Genomic DNA, 22,296 nt, shown 5'->3' on the forward strand with positions numbered 1-22,296 from the left:
CTGGACGTTGCCAATGCAGGGGCCCAGGTTTAATCCTCAGTAAGGGAACTAGATCCCACATGCCAGAACTAAGGCTCAGCCCGGCCAAGTAAATAAATAATGTATTTTTAAATTATAAAAAGATTTTCCTAAGCTAATGATTTCCCTCAGCACCTTTATCTCTTTCATTGTCTCACTGGTTAACTTCCATACACTTCCAAGTTCATCAGAACTTTCCCATCTCTCCTTACTTCCCTGGAAAAAATGCAAGACAGTCTTATATATAAGTAGCTTATATAGCCTTCTGGCTTCTCAGAATCTGTTGCATATCTTAGGCTTTGAAGACTATGTGATCTTTTATCTTCTAGTACCTTCAAATGTTTATTTGCTACCCTCTTCCTCTGATAGTCGGGTGCCAGCAGAATGTAAATTTTCCAGGCCCTAGTGAGGATTCTTTGGTGTTATTAGCTGGGATACTTTTGTTGGAAGGTAACAGGAGTTCCGGCTCAGTCTGGCTTGAGCAAAGAGAAAACCTGTTACCTCATATGTTGTTTTTGCTGTTGTTCAGTTGCCCAGTTGTGTCCAACTCTCCGTGACCCCACGGAGGCAGCACGCCAGACCTCTGTCCCTCAGCATCTTCTGAAGTTTGCCCAAGTTCATATCTATTGCCTTGGTGATTCCATCCTGCCATCTCCTCCTCTGACATCCTCTTCTTCTCCCTCAGTCTTTCCCAGCATCAGGGACTTTTCCAATGAGTCAGCTGTTCACATCAGATGACCCAAATAGTGTAGCTTGAGCATCAGTCCTTCCAGTGAATAGTCAGGGTTGATCTCCCTTAGGATTGGCTCATTTGATCTCCTTGCTATCCGAGGGACTCTCAGGAGTCTTCTTCTGAAGACTGTTTGAAGGCACCACTGTTTGAAGGCATCAGTTCTTTGGCACTCTGCCTTCTTTACAGTCCAGCTCTCACAATCGTACGTGACCACTGGGAAGACCACAGCCTTCACTATACAGACCTTTCTACAGAGTAATGTCTCTGCTTTTCAACACACTTGTCTAGGTTTGTCATAGCTTTCCTGCCAAGAAACAAATGTCTTCCAATTTCATGGCTACCGTCACCATCCGCACTGATTTAAGAGCCCAAGACGAGGAAATCTGTCACTAACTTCAACCTTTTCCCCCTCTATTTTCCGTGAAGTGATGAGCCAGTCGCTCATTTGATAAAGAATCTGCCTGCAAAGCAGGAGACCCTGGTTCAATCCGTGGGTCTGGAAGATTCTCTGGAGAAGGAAATGGCAACCCACTCTAATATTCTTGCCTGGAGAATCCCATGGACAGAGGAGCCTTGCAGGCTACTGTCCATGGGGTCATAACAGTCAGACTCGACTTAATGTCTCAGCCACCACCTAATGGGGCCAGATGGCATGATCTTAGTTTTTTTAATGTTTAGTTTTCAGCCAGCTCTTCCTCTCCCCTCCTTCACCCTCAGCAGGAGGCTCTCTAGTTCCTCTTCTCTTTCTGCCATTAGAGTGGCGTCATCCCTGTATCTGAGGTTCTCCCATCTGTCTTAAGTCCAGCTTGTGACTCATCCAGCCCGGCATTTCTCATGATGTGCTCAACATACAGGTTAAGGAACCAGGGTGACAGCAGACAGCCCTGTCTCCTCCTTTCTCAATCTTGAATCACTCAGCCGTTGGTGGCTCAGATGGTAAAGAATCTCACACATTGAGAAGTCCAAAAGCGGGCAGGATTTCAGGGCTAGTTGGCTACGTGGCTCAGCAGTATCGTTAGGAAATCTGTATTCTTGTCATCTCTGACCTGCTTTCTTTGGTGTGGCTGATACTTGTGTAGGTGTCATGTACAGAGAAAGTTTTCTTCTTGGTGCTCACCTCGGAGAGGAAGCTTCCTCCCACCCTCCTCCCATCTCTGCCCCATCACTGGTCAGAATGAGCTTGTACACCCAGCTTCACACACCTAGTGAAAGACAGGGAAGCCTGGTGTGCTGTACTTCATGTAGTCATATAGTCAGACCTGACATAGCGAATGAACAACAATGGTTTGAAAATTTGTTTCAATTTCTCTCACACAGGTATTATGCCTATATTTTTTGGTTTCGACAAGTGGCCTCTTGGCTCTGATAATGTTCCAAGGAAAATGGAGTTACAGAAACTTGAAGTCTCAGTCATCATGGACCCAGAGTGTGACAGTTTCCCCAGCATCACCTCGGATGAGTCTTGTGAGTACCTATGTCATGGGAATAGACTGTTCACAAAGCTGCTTGTTACAGACTCGAGGGCCAGAAGCTGACTCTACTCCATGAACTATTGTGAGCTCTTAACCAGTGAGTTTATAATTATTATTTTTAAAAATAACCCTTAGGGAACTTCACTGGCGGTCCAAGGTTAAGACTCTGCACTTCTGCTGCAGGGAGCACAGGTTTGATCCTTGGATGGGGAACGAAAGTCCCACATGCTGCACATGTGGCAATAATAAATGACTAACTAATTACTGTTAAAAGTCTGATGGCAAAACTCAAACATAATCATTGCAGGAAATCTTTAAGTACAGTAAGTGAAGAAGAGGAATTAAATTATTAATAATCCCAGCACTCAGAGTTCACCTTTGTTACTTAGATTTTTTTTTTTTGCAGAGTTTGAATGTTTTACATAGATATAAATAAAAGCATAAGATAAAGAATGGCATGAAAAAGGGGTCTAGTTCTGTACATTTGGTTTTTCTATTTTTCTTTTTTGCATGTGCTATGCTAAGTTGCTTCAGTCGGTCTGACTCTTTGAGACCCCATGGACTGTACTCTGCCAGGGTCCTCTATCCATGGGATTTCCCAGGCTAGAATACAGGAGTGGTTTGCCGTTCCTTTTCAAGGGGATCGTCATAACCAAGGGATTGAACCCGCATTTCTCATGTCTCCTGCATTGACATGCGGGTTCTTTACCACTAGTACGACCTGGCAAGCCTCTTTTTTGTGTATGAGCATGAATTTCAATAAATATTTTTCAATGACAGCATTTTTAGTGGCTGAATAATGTTCTACCAACTGTATGGATGTGCCAAAAGTTACTTGGCTTATCCCTTAATTTAAGACATCTAGATAGTTTATTTTGAAATTAAGCCTGTGTTTATAGGCATGATCTTTCGTTCTCTTTTTTTGGCACAGTATGCGGGATCTTAGGTTCTGACCATGAACGGAACCTGTGCCCCTTGCAGTGGAAGCACAGAGGCTTACCCACGGGACCTCCAGAGACGTCCTGACATGGTTTCTGTTTATAATTAAGTTGACGCAGAGATAATGCAGAACTGAGAGGGGTGAAGTTTTTCACTTTTCATTTATATTTATGTTATATTATATTTATATTCCATCTTCATTTATATTGATTGAAAATATAATCAACATTTAGCTACGTGATTTTTTTGTCTGCATAAAATATTACTCTCCGAGGCTTTTCCTAACTTGTTCTAGAAAGAATAAACAGATGGGCAGACCTTTTTCATAGCATGTACTGACTGGAAATTACATGGAATTGTATCAAGGAATCAAAGGAGCAATGGGTGATTTAAGATTAGTGCAGAACAAGCAGGCTGGTGAGTCAGGTGTCAAAATAGAAAGGAAAATGCATATCTTAGAGAAGAGAGTAACCCCTTTGTTCTCAGGCTGCCTCACAGACAGTTAAAGTCCATCTCTTCATCTTTTTGATTAGAGATGAGATTTCTTGATGCTTTGGTAACATCTTTTTGCAAAATAACTTCATTTCTCTTCCATTCTGTGGCTGTTCTTAGAATCATGATAGTTTGCCCACATTAGTCATGTGAGTTGACAGTTAGCACTCAGACACTTTATGAATTAGATTTTGCAATCTGAATTGAGGAATGATCAGCAAATTACCAAGGAATCTTTGCTGACTGGCAGTACAATGACATATTGTAAAATACAAATGATGGAATGTGTCGAGACTGGGGAGTTACAGTCTGTCTTGCATTCAGCTTTGCAAACCCCATTTTTCTGAAAGGGAGACTTCTGGAGATAAACTAACCATGAAATATTCTGGTTAAAGGATAAACTAGTTTTAAACTAGTTGTTGATGATGATGAGAGAGGTAACACACAAATGGAAATAACAAGACATCAACCGTTGTCCAAATATCAACCGTTGTCCAAGGGTATGAGGAAATCTTGGAGAAGCTGATGAGTGTTAACAGCAACATCAAGTAAAATAGAAATAGGCACCTCCTCAGAACCAGATATAGACTAATTTCTACCACAGAGAAGTGATTACATACATCAAGAATGTTCTCTGTGGTTTGTCTGCCACAGTGAACGTTTATAAGCAAAACGAATGTTCATCACCAGAAGAATGGCTGCATATATCTTGTCAGTTGACTCTAGAGAATACTCTTCAGCAATTGAGAATGAACAAGTGGAGTTACAGGGCTTCTCTAGTGTCCAGTGTTTAAGAATCTGCGGGCCAAGAGAGAGGCCACGCGTTTTGACCCTGATCTGGGAAGACCCCATCTGCTGAGGAGCAGCTAAACCCCACAGCCACAACTACTGCGCCCATGAGCCACGCGACTGAAGCCTGCGTGCCTGAGAGCCTGTGCTCTGCACAAGAGACGGCCCCAGCGAGAGCCCCGTGCACTGCGGCTCGAGAGGAGTCCCCGCCCGCCGCAGCTAGAGACAGCCCACGCGCAGCAGCGGAGACCCAGTGCAGCACACGCCAGTAAACACAATACTTAGAAAAGAAGTGGAGATAGAAGGACATGGGGAACTTGCCAAGATCGATTGCTGAGTTGGACAAGGGGGGATATATCCTAGTGTGTACAGGGGGTCCCACTTACACACCAGCAGAAATACAAGGAGGTGCGCATGAGGAAGCATCTGTTTCTTGCCGCGTGGATGCAACAGGGCCCAGGAAAGCCCTGCTGTTTCCTCTGCGCAAGTAGGGGGAGTTCAGTGGGCATCTCAAAGGGGATTTTAGTCTTACCTGTAACATTTTATTATTCTAAAAAGAGGAATCCATTGCTGTTATTTGCATGTATACCCTTCAAAACAACAGTGTGGTGCAAAAAGTATAGAAAGGGGTCATTGAAAGAAAGATGCCTTCGTTCCACCTCAGGGAGCTTATCGGTGTTAAGACTAAGAATTTGGCTGTGGAATAAAAATTCTATAGCTTATTTGTCCATATATTTAGGAAACACAGTCCCCTCCTTATTGCTTTATATGTGTGGTTTCTGCATTGGGTTGAATCAGAATCCTTTTAAATATCAGCCAGTCCTCAGCTGTTGGAAAATAATTGGCATCAGGTATATGCCACATGTTAATGGTCTTAGATAAGTCTTTGTGCTGACTGATTCCAGGAGATCTCAGAACTGGAATGTGGGAAGAGCTGGTTTTAAACCGTGACCAGTGAAATGGTGAGTTCTACTTAGGGAGCTTAAACTAAGGATTTAATAGAGGGGAGGAATCGTGATTCGACTGTGGTCATAACAGCAATACCGTTCTTAGCCTGGCCTTTAGCTACCTCTCGACTGTTCATCTGATGGAAAGGCTTCCTTGTCAGAAGATTGTCACCTGATTGTTGGCTGTTGATAGAGCTGTTTTCCCTATGTGTAGCCAACTGTTATGCAACACCCTGGGTGATGGTGGTGCAGGGTGATGATGAAGCAGAGATAGCATGTTGAATCATGGACCTGCAGCCCTCGAGTGTCTTTGCTCTGGCAGAGTCTTCCCTGTCACATCCCTTTAGCTTTCAACCTCTGTGCTTTCTGGTGCTTTACACTATCTGTGGATGACTCCAGGAGAAGGCTCTCTAAACACTGAAATGACTGTTGGGGCAACCTCTAGTTGCACTGCGTGCGCTCAGTTGCATCTCGGCATGCAGGATCTTAGTTCGCCAACCAAAGATTGAACTCCTATGCCCTGCGTTAGAAGGCAGATTCTGGACCACCAGCAAGGTCCCAGCAAGTGAGTGTTAAGGAAGATTCAGGACAATGTTAGGGGTTTTAGGTACAGGGCAAGTAGGGGGCACAGGGAGAGAACGGCCGGAGTAGATAAAACTCTGGTCTTACAGGGTGCAAGACTGATACCAGAGGCTTCATCAAGAAATTAGGGGCACTGATGAGTTTGCCCTTTTGACTTAAATTGTTAGCTTAAGTAAGACCCTGCTCTGTAGAGGGGTAGCGGGAGTGAACTCGCCAGTAAGGGAGAATGAGGAATCATGGAGATGACATCAGGTTCCTGACTTGAGCTGCTTGGCTGGCTGGAGTCGGGAGGGGATGAGTCCAGAGCCCAGCAAGTGGGAAGAGGGAAGAGTCCAGTCTGGGGCTTGTGGAGTTTAAGGAAGAACCTACGGGATTTCTGGGGCTTCCCTGGCAGCTGAGCTGGTAAAGGATTTGCCTGCAGTGCAGGAGACCCTGGCTTGATTCCTGGGTCAGGAAGATCCCCTGGAGTAGGGGTAGGCTACCCACTCCAGTATTCTTGGGCTTCCCATGTGACTTTGGCAGTAAAGAATCCCCAAGAAATGTGGGAGACCTGGGTTCGATCCCTGGGTTGGGAAGATCCCCTGGAGACAGGAAAGGCTGCCCACTCCAGTATTCGTGCCTGGAGAATTCCATGGACTGAGAACTCCATGGGATCGCAAAGAGTCGGACAGGACTGAGCAACTTTCACTTTTCACAGGACTTCTAAGTGAGTATATAAAGAAGGCAGCTGGAGAAACAGGTTTGGAGCTCAGGAGAAATAATGACCCAGAAATAGCTATATGTTTTGCAAAATGTACTGTATATCATTGAGGGATTAACAGCAAACATTTTTTTTCTTCCAGTTTAATTGAGGCATAACTGACACACAGTACCATGAAAGTCTAGTTGTAGAGTATAATGATCTGACTTACATACATCATGAAATGATTATCACAGGAAATTAGTGAACGTCCATCTCATACAGATACAAAATTAAAGAAAAACATTTTTTTTTTGATGAGAACGCTTATGATTTACTCTTTGAACAGCTTTCATGTGTAGCATACAGCCGTGCTGACTATGTTCATCCTGTTGTACATTACGTCCCGTGTACTTATTTATCTTATAACCAGAAGTTAGTACCTTTTGCCTGCCTTTGTCCAGTCACCACCCGCCTCTCGTAACCAAGAGTCTTATCTGTTTCTGTGAGCTTGCTTGTTTTTGAAGTACAATTACCTTTGGACACCATGTTCATTCCCCTTACACAACGTGGTGATTCAGTATTTCTGTCCATTTTTACACATACTAACTCGTGACTCTGTTCTTCTGATGGAAAGGCTGCCTTGTCAGAAGACTGTCACCTGATGACTAGCTGTGGATAGGTGTGTTTTCCCTGGGTGTCACCAGCTGTCACGTGACACCCTGAGTGGTGGGGGCCGTGGAGGGTGATGATGAAGCAGAGACCATTTTATTCTTTCCTGGTTTTTGAGGTATAGTTGACATAACATTATATTCGCTTCAGGTTTACAACATAATGATTTGCTATTTGTACATAATGTAAAATGTTACCATCTGTCACCACACGAGGAACATGTTTCTGTTTCCAATGCAGATAATTTGCTTGTGCAAGAACCAGTGGCTAAGCTCACTGCCAACAGAGTTTGGGGAGTGTTACGAGGTAAGTTCTTTGTAGTTTCATTGTTATTTTCTAGTAAGGAAATAGTTTCAGTTGCCACTTTGGGAAATCAAGCACATTAATAGCAAAACTTTGCTTCCTTGGGCCCTTTATAGATTTTTGGGTATTTTCAAAAAAATTTCCATTAAGTACTGTATATACCACTTAAAGAAAGATCATTTATATATACCACTTAATGAAAGATCACTGGACCCTCTACAAATGTCTGAAGGTTATTGCATTCATAGTGCTCGATTCCTTGATGTTCTTGGACTGTAATATTCATAGAGTCATAAATGGCCCTGATCTGCTCCAGTTAGGTTTTGTTTTATCATGCGTCCCCTCTTGCCACCTTCAAGAGCAAGCATGTCCTTTCTGCATTTGATTTATTTATTCAAACAACAGTTCAGTTCAGTGGCTCAGTCGTGTCCGACTCTTTGCGACCCATGAATCGTAGCATGCCAGGCCTCCCTGTCCATCACCATCTCCCGGAGTTCACTCAGACTCACGTCCATCGAGTCAGTAATGCCATCCAGCCATCTCATCCTCTGTCGTCCCCTTCTCGTCCTGCCCCCAATCCCTCCCAGCATCAGAGTCTTTTCCAATGAGTCAACTCTTCGCATGAGGTGGCCAAAGTACTGGAGCTTCAGCTTTAGCATCATTCCTTCCAAAGAAATCCCAGGGCTGATCTCCTTCATAATGGACTGGTTGGGTCTCCTTGCAGTCCAAGGGACCCTCAAGAGTCTTCTCCAACACCACAGTTCAAAAGCATCAATTCTTCGGCGCTCAGCCTTCTTCACAGTCGAACTCTCACATCCATACATGACCAAAGGAAAAACCATAGCCTTGACTAGAAGGACCTTAGTCAGCAAAGTAATGTCTCTGCTTTTGAATATGCTATCTAGGTTGGTCATAACTTTTCTTCCAAGGAGTAAGCGTCTTTTAATTTCATGGCTGCAGTCACCATCTGCAGTGATTTTGGAGCCCCCCAAAATAAAGTCTGCCACTGTTCCCACTGTTTCCCCATCTATTTCCCATGAAGTGATGGGACCGGATGCCATGATCTTCATTTTCTGAATGTTGAACTTTAACCAACTTTCTCGCTCTCCTTTCACTTTCATCAAGAGGCTTTTTAGTTCCTCTTCACTTTCTGCCATAAGGATGGTGTCATCTGCATATCTGAGGTTATTGATATTTCTCCTGGCAATCTTGATTCCAGCTTGTGTTTCTTCCAATCCAGCGTTTCTCATGATGTACTTTGCATAGAAGTTAAATAAGCAGGGTGACAATATACAGCCTTGACGTACTCCTTTTCCTATTTGGAACCAGTCTGTTGTTCCATGTCCAGTTCTAACTGTTGCTTCCTGGCCTGCATACAGATATCTCAAGAAACAGGTTAGGTGATCTGGTATTCCCATCTCTTTCAGAATTTTCCACAGTTTGTTGTGATCCACACAGTCAAAGGCTTTGGCATAGTCAATAAAGCAGAAATAAATGTTTTCCTGGAACTCTCTTGGTTTTTCCATGATCCAGCGGATGTTGGCAATTTGATCTCTGGTTCCTCTGCGTTTTCTAAAACCAGCTTGAACATCAGGGAGCTCACGGTTCACGTATTGCTGAAGCCTGGCTTGGAGAGCTTTGAGCATTGCTTTACTAGCATGTGAGATGAGTGCCTTGGTGTGGTAGTTTGAGCATTCTTTTGCATTGCCTTTCTTGGAATTGGAACGAAAACTGACCTTTTCCAGTCCTGTGGCCACTGCCGAGTTTTCCAAATTTGCTGGCATGTTGAGTGCAGCACTTTCACAGCATCATCTTTCATGATTTGAAACAGCTCTGCTGGAATTCCATCACCTCCACTAGCTTTGTTCATAGTGATGCTTTCTAAGGCCCACTTGACTTCACATTCCAATATGTCTGGCTCTAGATGAGTGATCACATCATCATGATTATCTGGGTCGTGAAGATCTTTTTTGTGCAGTTCTTCTGTGTATTCTTGCCACCTCTTCTTAATATCTTCTGCTTCTATGAGGTCCATACCATTTCTGTCCTTTATCAAGCCCATCTTCCCATGAAATGTTCCCTTGGTATCTCTAATTTTCTTGAAGAGATCTCTAGTCTTTCCCATTCTGTTGTTTTCCTCTATTTCTTTGCATTGATCACTGAAGAAGGCTTTCTTATCTCTCCTTGCTGTTCTTTGGAACTCTGCATTCAGATGCTTATATCTTTCCTTTTCTCCTTTGCTTTTCGCCTCTCTTCTTTTCACAGCTATTTGTAAGGCCTCCGCAGACAGCCATTTTGCTTTTTTGCATTTCTTTTCCATGGGGGTGGTCTTGATCCCTGTCTCCTGTACAATGTCACAAACCTCAGTCCATAGTTCATCAGGCACTCTATCAGATCTAGGCCCTTGAATCTATTTCTCACTTCCAATGTATAATCATAAGGGATTTGATTGAGGTCATACCTGAATGGTCTAGCGGTTTTACCTATTTTCTTCAATTTAAGTCTGAATTTGGCAATAAGGAGTTCGTGATCTGAGCCACAGTCAGCTCCTTGACTGTACAGAGCTTCTTCATCTTTGGCTGCAAAGAATATAATCAGTCTGATTTTGGTGTTGATCATCTGGTGATGTCCATGTGTAGAGTCTTCTCTTGTGTTGTTGGAAAGCTGCTTTGACCTCTTCTTTTAAGAGGATAAGAGTTTGTTTTACTGGCTTCCAAATTAGTATGGTTTTGAAAAAGGAGAAGAATAATTTTCTCTAATGTGAGCTAGCTAGCCAAAGTTATAGTAATTAAAAGGAGAGAAGGCTTTGGATGTGACTCAGGTTGAGTGTTGTTTAGAATAAAGTAACGACTGTTAATGCTGTGTTTTATGTCATAGTAATAATGGTAGGATTGTGATCGTATTCAAATAGTGACATGAAAATAGCTATAGAGACTTACCGCAAATGTAACTACAGATATTATCATCTAGATTATTTACATATAATGGGATGTGATGTTCAACTTTTACCAGTCTGGTCTGCCTGTCTTGTCTGGGGCCTGTTAGGGAAATCAGCTTTATTGATCTCTGTCCTGATCCACATGAGAACTTTTGGGAGCATTTGGTGAATCTAGTCCAGGAAGTCCTTATTTTCCACTTACTGTCAGCCTATGAAAGTAACAAATGTGTCATAAATGATATTTGAGGGTACTGCCACTTAACAGAAAATTCCAAAGTTATTCTGTATTTGGGGGTAGGAGGGAGGCATAGCCAAAGCAACTTTGAACATTTTATTCTTCCCTAATTTTTTTGAGGTATAATTGACATAAAATTATATTAGTTTCAGTTTTACAACTTAATTATTTGATATTTGTATATAATGCAAATGATCACCACAGTAAGTTTAGTTACCATCCATCACCACACATAGTTAGAAAAGAATTGTTTTTCTTATGATGAGAACTTCTGAGATTTCCTCTTTTTAGCAACTTGCAAATAGGTAGCACAATATTTATTAATTACAGTCACTATGCTGTGCCTCACGTCTCTAGGACTTACGTATATACGAAAGATTGTACTTTTTGATCCCCTTCACCCATTTTGCCCACCCCCTACCCCTGCCTCTAGTAACTATCAATCTATTTTTTGTATTTATGAGCTTGGTTTTGGTTTTTCAGATTCCACATCTAATGGAGATCATGTAGTGTTTGTCTTTCTCTGTCTTATTTCATTTAGCTAATGGCCTTAAGTTCCATCCATGTTGTCACAAATAGCAAGATTTCCTTCTTTCTGTGACTGAATAGTATTCCACTGTATACATATGCACACCATATCTTTATCCATTCATCCTTTGACGGATAGGTTGTTTCCATATCTTGGCTATTGCAGTTAATGCTGCAGTGAACACAGAGGTACATTATTGGGGTGGAGGGACTTAGAGTTTTTGTTTTCTTTGGATAAATACCCAGAGGTGGAATTGCTGGATCATGCGGTAGCTATATAGTGGTTACAACAGTTTATATTCCCGTGAACAGTATATAAGTGATCCTTTTACTGCATATCCTCACCAACACTTGTTATTTCTTGTGCTTTTGATCATAGCCGTTCTAACAAGCGTGAGGTGATAGGTCACTGGTTTTGATTTGCCTTTCCCTGATGGTTAATATTTAAAGTTATGACCAACCTGGACAGCATATCAAAAAGCAGAGACATTGCTTTGTCAACAAAGGTTCGTGTAGTGAAAGCTTTGGTTTTTCCAGTAGTCATGTATGGATGTGAGAGTTGGACTATAAAGAAAACTGAGCACTAAAGAATTGATGCTTTTGAACCGTGGTGTTGGAGAAGACTCTTGAGAGTCCCTTGGGCAGCAAGGAGATCCAACCAGTCCATCCTAAAGGAAATCAGTCCTGAATATTCATTGGAATGACTGATTCTGAAGCTGAAATGCCAATACTTTGGCCATCTGATGCGAAGAACTGACTCATTTGAAAAGACCCTGGGAATGGTTGAAAGCAGGAGGAGAAGGGGATGACAGAGGGTGAGATGGTTGGATGGCATCACTGACTCAATGGATATGACTTTGAGTAAGCTCCAGGAATTGGGGATGGACAGGGAGGCCTGGCCTGCTGTAGTATATGGAGTCTCAAAGAGTCGGACACGACTAGGTGACTGAACTGAACTGATGCTTAATGATGTTGAGCACCTTCTCATGTACCTATTGGCTATTTTTGTGTCTTCCTTGAAAAATATACCTGTTCACAATCTTCTACCCGTTTTTTAATTGGACTGTTTTTTGCTATTGGGTTGTGCGAGTTCTTTATATATTAACCCCTAAATAGATACATAATTTGCAAATATCTTCTCCCCTTTGGTAGATTGCCTTTTCGTTGATTTCCTTTGATGTGAAGAAGCTTTTACTTTGGTGTCATCCCGTTTGTTAATTTTTGCTTTTATTTCTTTTGCTTTTGGTGACATATCCTAATAATTAATTCTTTTTTAAATTTCCAGTAGAGTTCACTAGTGAAGCCTTCTGGTCCTGGCCTTTGTTTGTTGGACATGTTTTATTATTGTTACCATCTCCTTACGAGTAATGAGTCTCTGATTCTGTTTCTTCGTCATTCAGTCTTGGTAGGTGTTCTCTCTGGGAGTTTATTCATTTCTTCTAAGTTGTCAAATTTGTTGGCATGTAATTGGTCGTAGCAGTCTCTCCTGATCTTTCGTGGTTTTGTAGTATGTTGTCACATCTCTGTTATTTGAGTTTGTACCACAGGGAAGCCTTGGAGATACAGTGGGTTTGGTTCTAGAGCGCTGCAGTAAACTGACTATCTCAATAAAGGGAGTCACACAGATATTTTGGTTTCCCAGGGCATATAAAAGTTATGCTTACACGATTCTGTAGTTTTTCAACAGTACAGAGCAATCGCATTATGTCTTAAAAATAGGTACAGACCTTAATTTTAAAATGTTGCGTTGTCGTTAAGTCGTGTCCGACTCTTTGTGACCCCATGGACTGTAGCCCACCAGGCCCCTGTGTCCATGGGATTTCCCTGACAAGAATAATGGAGTGGGTTGCTGTTTCCTCCCCCATTTTAAAAACACTTAATTGGAAAAAAATACTGATTATCATCTGACAATGCAAGGTTGCTTCAAACCTTTGATTGGTAAGAAAACGCAGTTATCTGTGGAATGCAAGGAACTGAAGTATCCCTGTATTCTTAGGTTAAAATTTTCCTTGGCAATATAGTTGTCAGCTAGAACCATGAATTTTGGTAAAGTCGAGGCTAGATAGAGGAATTGGCCTATAATATAGGGAACAGTCCACATGCATAAAAAAGAGTCTCTGCTGTTATAAATAAAACACTGTAAGTTGGGCCTTTATAGTTTCAATGGTGTTTTCTGAGCCTCTTTGCCCTCTGTTAAATTTAGGTACCTTCTAAAGTGCGTATAATATTGTATTATAAAAATTCTTTCTTATAATACTATAAATTTATTAAGGAACTAGAATTTTGTTTTCTTAAAACACTATTTTTTTGTGTTTATCATTACAACAGAAACAACTGTATGGGCACAATTAAGTAAAACATTTTTTTTTTAATAGCAACAGGGATTTTTAAAAATTGAGCCTTGATTTTAGAGAGCATGTTACAGAGTATAACATGTTTAATTTTATTTGCCTTTCCTGGTTATGGTTCTATGCTTGGATAATATATCTTTTATTGTTTCCTTTATAAATTAATACAATAAATTATAAATTTTATTTTCCTCAGGTTTAGAGACCTTTAGCCAGTTGATTTATCAACATTCTTCTGGGACTGTAAGTATGATTACTGTATGTTACTAACATTATTGGGTAGACATAATAAAACATTCTATAAAAAAAATGTAAACTTTTTAGCTATTTTTTGCTTCCTGAATGTTTTTTCTCCCCAAGTGTGTCTCTTAGATGGTAAATGTAATTTTTACACTTTGTTTGGTTTTAAATTAATCTCTTATCCCGTACTTGCATAGACAGCTGTAATCATCATTGAACTGGAGAAAATTCTAAAAATAAATAAAAGTTTTCTTTTGTCTTTTAGTTCACTGCCAATGAATCCAACATTGTAGATTCTCCCAGGTTTCCTCATAGAGGAATTTTAATCGATACATCTAGGCACTTTCTGCCCATTAAGACTATTTTGAAAACTCTGGTAGGTAATTATGTTCATCTATCGTCTGTTCTGAAGAAGTGCTCTTTTATGTTGTTACTCTGTGTTGGTCACTATGCTGTTGTGCTGGCTGGAACAAGGGATTCATTTTCCATACACTAATATATTTCCCTATACTAAGTATGAGCAGTGGACTTTCTTCCCTCCCTTCCCTGAGAAATGAATTTCCTCTGCAGAGAAGTGGGAGCTCCCCTAGGGAACCACCCTTTTGTTTTCATTGAGGTGGGAGGGAAGCTAACCCAGTATTCAGTCAGCATTGTTAAGAAAAACACTCAGTTTTAATGCTGCCTATTGGCCCTCTATGTAAATCTCAATTGTCAAATAATCATGGGTCGAGACTTCACGAGGAATACATTACCTCTGGTTTCTGCTGTTGCTGTTGAGTTACTCCGTCCGACTCTTGTGACCCCATGGACTGTAGCCCACCAGGCTCCTCTGTCCATGGGATTTCCCAGGCAGGAATACTAGAGTGGGTTGCTATTTCCTTCTCCAATATCTCCAATTACTGACCATTAATTTTGTGACTTCCATTTACTGTTTTTTCAGTGGCCTAGAAAGGAATCTGAGAGCAGCTTATAACTAAGAAAATGTCCCAAAGAAATATGGAACCTCAGGTGGTGGGAGCTGGGAAGCAAAGTTGACGTAACTCTTCTCTTACTGACTTTTTATTGGTTCATCCCTCCCATCACTGTCAGTTTATAAGGGTCAAGAAGTTTTTCTGTATCTTCACCGAATCATTTATGAATATAGCATGTTATAAAATAGTTATTTTTACATTTCCATTAAAACCTTAATTTTTTCTTCAAAAGATATAATTGTAATTTTTAATGAAAGAAATACAGGCTTAGCGTAAAAAAAAGTTTGAACATAGATATACCTAAAATAGTGATCCCATAATCTCATTTACCAAAGACTGACATACATTTTTATGTTCCATTTATCTCATTTTATACTTGAAGAATGAATTAACATATGATTCTTTCCTATTGAATATAGTTGACATACAATATTCTGTTACTTCCAGGTATACTAAATCATGGTTTGACACTGGCATACATTATGAAATGACCACCAGGATAAGTCTGGTATCCATCTATACCCATATAGTTACCACAATATTATTACATTCCCAGTGCTTATTTATTGCGTAGCTGGAGGTTCGTTCCTCATAATCCTCTTCACCTATTTTCACCCACCCCCTTACCCTCCTGGCAACCATTCTCTGTATTTGAGTCTGTTTTTGCTTCATTTTGCTTTTTAGGCTTCACAGATGAGCGAGATCCTTGGTATTTGTCTTTCTCTGACGTATCTCTGATGTGTTTAACATAATATCCTCTAGAGTTACCCATGTTGTCACAATGGCAAGATTTCAATTTTTTTATGGCTGAGTCTACTCTATTCTGATTGGAGAACTTAGTCTGTTTACATTTAAAGTTATCATTGATGGATATATACGTACTGTCATTTTGTTCATTGTTTTGGGTTGTTTCCATAGTTCTCTTTTGTTCCTTTTATCTTCTTTTGCTCTCTTCCCTTGCCATGTGATGGCTATCTTTAGTGTTATGTCTGGATTCCTTTCTTTGTGTGTGTACCTATTAATAGGTTTTTGGTTTGTAGTTACCATAAGGTTCCTATATAACAGGCCCTTTCTCCTGTGGGGGCTGCTGCTCCATGGGTGGGCAGAGCTGGGCCCTGGGGCAGCTGCCTGTGGGACTGGCTTCCGGGCCTGGCGCTGGCCTGTTGATGGGCAGTTGAGTCTCTGGTGCTGACAGTCTAGAGTGAGGACTCCAAGATAGCACTTGACATCACCAGTGTCAGCAAGCTCCCCAGATGGGTCCCTCTAGAGCTTTTGTTCCCAAGGGGATTCCCAGTAGTCTCCTGCCTCTCTGGGAGGCTAACATCGGCAAGTGGTTCTGACCCTGGCTTCTTAAAAATTACTGCCTGTGCCTTGGAACTAGAGTCTGTGAAATTTGAAAAGCACAGTCTGTCTCTTGTAGCCCTTCAGCTCTCCCGTGTTCAAGTCCTGCTGGCCTTCAATGCTAGATGTTTTGGGGGGCTAACTGTCCCAGTGTTGGACCCCCTGGTCTGCAGAGCCTGATATGGGCTCGGATTCCTCACCCCTTTGGGGAGAACCTTTGCAACTGTGATAGCCTCCCATTTGTGGGTCATCTACCCAGGACTGTGGGTCTTGACCCACCTACTTGCCTCCTTGTGTTTCCATCTTTGTATCTTGAGTTCTGAAGACATCTTTTCTGCTAGTCTTCAGGTCCTTCTCATCAGTAATTACTCTTAATAGTTGTAATTTTGCTGTGTTTATGGCAAGAGGTGAGTAAGAGGGTCTTCCTGCTCCACCTTCTTGCCGCATCTTGAGGAGGGAGGCTGTATGTTCTGATTCTCTGATAGGGAAAGTCTCTCCACTTATTTTCCATTTTCTTCATATCATCTTTTATATTTTACATACATATTATCTTGTTTATTCCTCCAGAGTGTACATAAAATCAGTGTCAGTGTCCCCCAAAGTTCTGAGAATGTCACTCGGATTTGTGCTGTGTGTGTGCTGAATTTCTTTCATTTATAAGAAAGAGTTGGCACTAAAATCTCAGAACTGTGGGAATTGTAAATCCATTTTTCCTCTGCTCTATTCCCGAACACCACAGTAGTGGTAGCCAAGAGCTACTGGGAATTCATGAGCTGGCTCTCTTCCAGTAGGGCAAAGTTAAAGTTTTAATTTATGATATAAATTGTATATAGGCTTTTTGAAAAATGAAAAGAAATTTATACTTTTTCACATCCTTCCCTTGTTGAAAAGGAAATTTTAAAAGGAAACAGGCACATTGGGAGCAATCCTGAATAGTAAGTATTAATAAATTGGAATGTATATCTGTGATATGTAATTATTTTTCCTTTTCCTCCCCCCTGGGTTTGTTCTTTCTGAGTCTGCTTCTTTTTTATCATAGTCACTAGTTTGTTGTATGTTTTAGAGTCCACATACAAGTGCTATCACAGTTTTTATCTTTCTCTGTATGATTTACTTTACTTGGTATAATGTCCTCCAAGTCCATCCATCTCGTAGATAGCAAAATTTCATTCTTTTTTATTGCAGAGTAGAATCCCATTATATACAGAGAAATGTATATCCACTACATTGTGTCTATCCACTACATACACTACATCTTGATCCATTCATCTGTTAATGAACACGTAGGTTGCTTCTGTATCTTGGCAATTGTAAATAATGCGGCTATGAACACTGGGGTGCATGTGTCTTTTCAGATTAGTTTTTCTGTTTTGGGGGGTATGTATACCAAGAGGTGGAATTGCTGGGTCATATGGTAAGTTTTATTTTCAGTCTTTCGAGAAACATCCAAACTGTTGTCTGTACCAGTGTACATTCCCACCAAGAGTTTATGAGGGCTCCCTTTTCTCCACATTCCCACCGACATTTCTTGTGTCCTTTTTGATAATAGCCATTGTGACAGGTATGAGTTGATAATCTCATTGTGGTCTTAAGGTGTATAAATTTTCAACTTGTTTGCTTGCAGGATGCCATGGCTTTTAATAAGTTTAATGTTCTCCACTGGCACATAGTGGATGACCAGTCTTTCCCTTATCAGAGCATCACTTTTCCTGAATTAAGCAATAAAGTGAGTAATTCATGTTATTGTTGTTGGTGTACGAAAATTTTGGTATGGTTTCCTTAGAAGTTTGCAGCTTAAATGTTTCTTATTATGAATATAATTTAAATGTAAAAGTTAGATATTCATGGTTTAAAAATTTTAATACGCTATTGCTGAACATTTTAGGTCCACAAAACTGGTCTGCTTTTGTAATTGTTATCATAAATGTAAACATTTATGGGGCTACAGAAATACAGATTTAAAAGCTTAATGGATGTAGGAGACCTGAAGCTTTTGTGATTAACATAAAGTTAAATAATTATATTTATCAAGTAGCCCAACTGTATAAGTGTTTTAAACAGAATTGTTCTGAATCCTGTAAATGACAACTTCTTTTCTCTCTAAAAAACTGTATGAAGTAGGGAATCTTAAGAGATAATGGCTCCTTCGCAGAAAATAATGGTGTTAGCAGTGTTCAAGTTGACTGAGTTGTGGAGCAGTGGCGCAGGGCGCCGGCCTTCCTGCTGCCTCACTGAGCCCCCTGTGCTGCAGAGCTAGCCACTGGCAGCAAGAGAAGCTGCATGCCTCATGCAGAGCTGTAGTTATGAAGGGGCAGATCCAAGACCCTGAATCAGTCCTCTGGTCACAATTCCAAAGCTTTCCTTAAAGTTTTGATGTGGTTTGGATTGAAATCCTGGCAGCACTCCTGTTGTTGTTTGCTTTTAATATGGAAAGCTCCAAACATATACAGAAGTAGGACTTAATGAATTCCCACTTCCTCATCGCTCAGCTTCAGTCAAGTAATGGCCCATCCTACAACACCTATATCCCCTCCACCATTATTTTGAAGGTAATCTCAGACATCATCTCTCATTGGTAAAAAGGCCTGTTTAAAAATAACTTCTTATCACAGCTAAAAAATTAGCAATAATCCAGATAGCCAATCATTATTCCTATATGCCCAAGTGCCTTTTTCTTTAAAACAATTGTTTTATTTGCAGTGGGATGCAAATAAACTCCATACACTGTGGTCAGTTAACATATCTGTTCTATGGGTGCCCATCCCTGACCATGTCTTTTTATTTTTCTTTTATTATTTTCATTGAGGAAACGAAGCTCAATTTGTCCTGTAGTTTTCCACAATCTGGGTTTTGTTGATTGTCTTTCCAGTGTCAATATGTTCTTCTGTCCCCTGTATTTACTATAAACTGGGATCAGCTCTTGATTCAATACAAATTTGTTCTTGGGATTGGGGAAGACAAGACTACTTTTTAAGGAGTTGAGCATTTATTTATATTTATGTATTTATACCTTGAGAGATGTGCCATAGTAACATTTTTAATGGACCTTTATTTTCCACTGATACTGACTTCTAATTTTTCAAGAACATAAAACAGGACCAAAGGTAATCTTTAATTAAAAAAAATAAAATCAGGGCATCTCAAGGGGAATTTTTATTGCTGGCAGTTATTAAAGTGATCCTGAATGCCAACAGCTATGTTTTGTAATAATGTGTGAATTTTGATTCTAAAACTGACAAGGGCATTATATTCAGAATTTTCACTTTGGAGTAGAACCTTTTATTTCTATTTTGTCATACGGTCACATGAGGTTGAAATAGCGTGATGGTAAACATTGCTAAAACAAGGTACTGGTTCTGTCAATAGATAGTTCTGTCAATAAATCTGGAATTAACCCAAAGTGTGGTGAGAGCTTACTGATAAGATACAGTAAACAGATAATTTAAATGAGTCATCCAACATCACATAAGACTTTAATACTTTGTGATACCTGAAAAGTCTGCTGGCAGATACCAAAGTACAAACAGAACCATGAGCAGCTCATATATTTTAATTTTAATAAATGTGACTTTTGCAGGGAAGCTATTCTTTGTCTCATGTTTATACACCAAACGATGTCCGTACAGTGATTGAATATGCCCGATTCCGAGGGATTCGCGTCCTGCCAGAATTTGACAGCCCTGGACATACGGCATCTTGGGGAAAAGGTAAGGAGTGTGTTTTTGAGTTGCTAAAAGTGAACACGTGTGCGCCTGCATCTCATGACTTGGTGTTTGCTTATTTTGTTCTTACTTGTGATTTGCACAAAGGTAGCACTATTGATGGTTGTAATTCAATAACTAGTATACGTCTGCTGTGAGCAGGTCACTGTATCTAGGCATTGCCTAAAGTATAAACACAAGGGATAAATGGAAACAAGAAATGATTACAAGTAGAATGTGAAAAGTGAGTTAAACAGTTACATGAGTGAAGTAACACCTAAAATGTTCTTGAGACATCAAAGAATATATTCTTGTTTCTGGTAGAGGGAATAACAGGAAAGGCATTTAGCTGGAGGACAGCACAGGAGAGAGCAGTATGTACTGTGCTGTGCTTAGCCTCTCAGTCGTGTCCAACTCTTCGTGACCCCCTGGACTGTAGCCCCCAGGCTCCTCTGCCCATGGGGATTCTCCAGGCAGGAATACTGGAGTGGGTTGCCATGCTGTTCTCCAGGGGATCTTCCCAACCCCTGGATGAACCCATGTCTTCCATATTGCAGGGGAATTCTTTACCATCTGAGCAACCAGGAAAGCCCATGAATACTCACTCCAGGAGTGAGTAGCCTGTCCCTTCTGCAGGGGACCTTTCCCACCCAGGAATCGAACTGGGGTCTCCTGCATTGCAGGCGCATTCTTTGCTATTGGATGCTTAAGAACTGCTTCTGGAGCGAGACTGCCTGGGATTTGAGTCCTGCTTCTGGCATTTATGGGCTTCCCTGGTGGCTGAGATGGTAAAGAATCTGCCTGCAATGCAGGAGACCCAGGTTTTATCCCTGGGAGGTGAAGATCCCTTGGAGAAGAGCATGGCAACCCACTCCAGTATTCTTGCCTGGAGAATTCCATGGACAGAGGAGTCAGGCAGGCTATAGTCCATGGGTTGCAAAGAGTCGGACATAGCTGAGCGAATATCACTTTCACTTTTCACTTTCTCGCATTTATAAACTGAGTGACCTTGCGCAAGTTACAGAACATCTCATTCTCAGACTTCCCATCTCTAAAATGGTGTATTAGTAGTAGCCATCATGTCATGTTTTTTGAAGATTAAAAAATGAATATAAAGCACATAGCACTGCACCTAGCATTTATAATTGTTCAATAAAAATTATTAGAATAGACCTGGAGAACAGTGGGAAATAAGTCTGAAAAAGTAGCATGGTAGGCCTTGGGTGAGGAGTTTGCGCTTCGTCAGGACGCATGGAAGCCAGTGAGAGCTGCAGGGTAGAAGAGGGACACGGTGGGTCCTCAGTGCAGGGAACCCTGGGTGAAAGTGGCAGAGGGGAAGTGAAGGTCCGAGAGCAGAATGCTGATAACAGGGATGGCAAACAATGTATTGAACTGGGAGACATTCTGGAAATACAGTCCACAGAACTTGGCAACTGACTGAGTCCAGCAGGAGAGGGACGAGAGACTTGGTGGGATGGTGACTGGCTTACCAGAATGTGACAACTGGGAAGCTACAGAAGGAGTTGGGGGAGAGAATCTGGTTTCAGTTAGGTTGTATTTATTTATTTGGGCCGCACTGGGTCTTTGTGCCGCGCAGGCTCTCCTCTGGTTGCAGCGAGCGGGGGCTGCTCTCTGGTTGTGGCAGGGGGGCTCGGAAGTTGTGGCGCACGGGCTTAGTTGCTCCGCGTGTGGGATCTTCCCAGACCAGGGATCGAACCTGTGTCTCCTGCATTGGCAGGCAGATTCTCTATCTCTGACCCACCGAGGAAGCCCTGTTGGATTATATTTGAAGTGAAGCTAATTGTGTTCAGCAGGGAATTTGAAATATGGATTGAAACTTGAGGAAAAGGAAGATTGGGAGAAGACTGGCTGAAAATTTGGGAGCCCTTAATATTTGAGATGGGGCTTCCCTTGTAGCTCAGTTGGTAAAGTATCTGCCTATAGTGAAGGAGACCCAGGTTCAATTCCCAGGTCAGGAAGATCCCCTGGAGAAGGAAATGGCAACAAGGCTCCAGTATTCGTGCCTGGAGAATCCCATGGACAGAGGAGCCTGGTGGGCTACAGTCCATGAGTTGCAACAGTCGGACACCACTTAGCGACTAAACCACCAGCCACCAGTATTTGAGATAGTATCTGAAATGGGTAACACCTCAGAGAGGCTGACGGAAACGGAAGCAAAGCGGCACAGGGGCAGAATTCAGGAATTAGTTCTCCCTTTTCTTATCTGAAGAAATTACCAAAGTAACTCTGAGTAAACCTGCTTATCTTTTTCTGTATAACATATATCTTCAACAAAACAAAGTAGTACAGTAATGTGCAGAACCTTGTCTTTGTGCCTGAACTTCTGCTTTCTCCATGTTTCCTGCCA

General features: G+C 41.3%; 1 protein-coding gene across 1 annotated transcript in view; it reads left to right on the forward strand.

Annotated features, from left to right (window-relative positions):
- The window catches only part of LOC102181993 (beta-hexosaminidase subunit beta), a 32,134-nt gene that overhangs the window by 4,500 nt on the left and 5,338 nt on the right, over positions 1 to 22,296 (forward strand). The window contains 7 exon segments of the mRNA XM_018065761.1: positions 2,069 to 2,084; positions 2,086 to 2,215; positions 7,564 to 7,629; positions 13,872 to 13,918; positions 14,181 to 14,291; positions 17,852 to 17,953; positions 19,805 to 19,934. Coding sequence (XP_017921250.1) covers positions 2,069 to 2,084; positions 2,086 to 2,215; positions 7,564 to 7,629; positions 13,872 to 13,918; positions 14,181 to 14,291; positions 17,852 to 17,953; positions 19,805 to 19,934 — 602 coding nt within the window.

The sequence above is a fragment of the Capra hircus genome, chromosome 20, assembly GCF_001704415.2.
Source record: "Capra hircus breed San Clemente chromosome 20, ASM170441v1, whole genome shotgun sequence".
NCBI classification, from domain to species: domain Eukaryota; kingdom Metazoa; phylum Chordata; class Mammalia; order Artiodactyla; family Bovidae; genus Capra; species Capra hircus.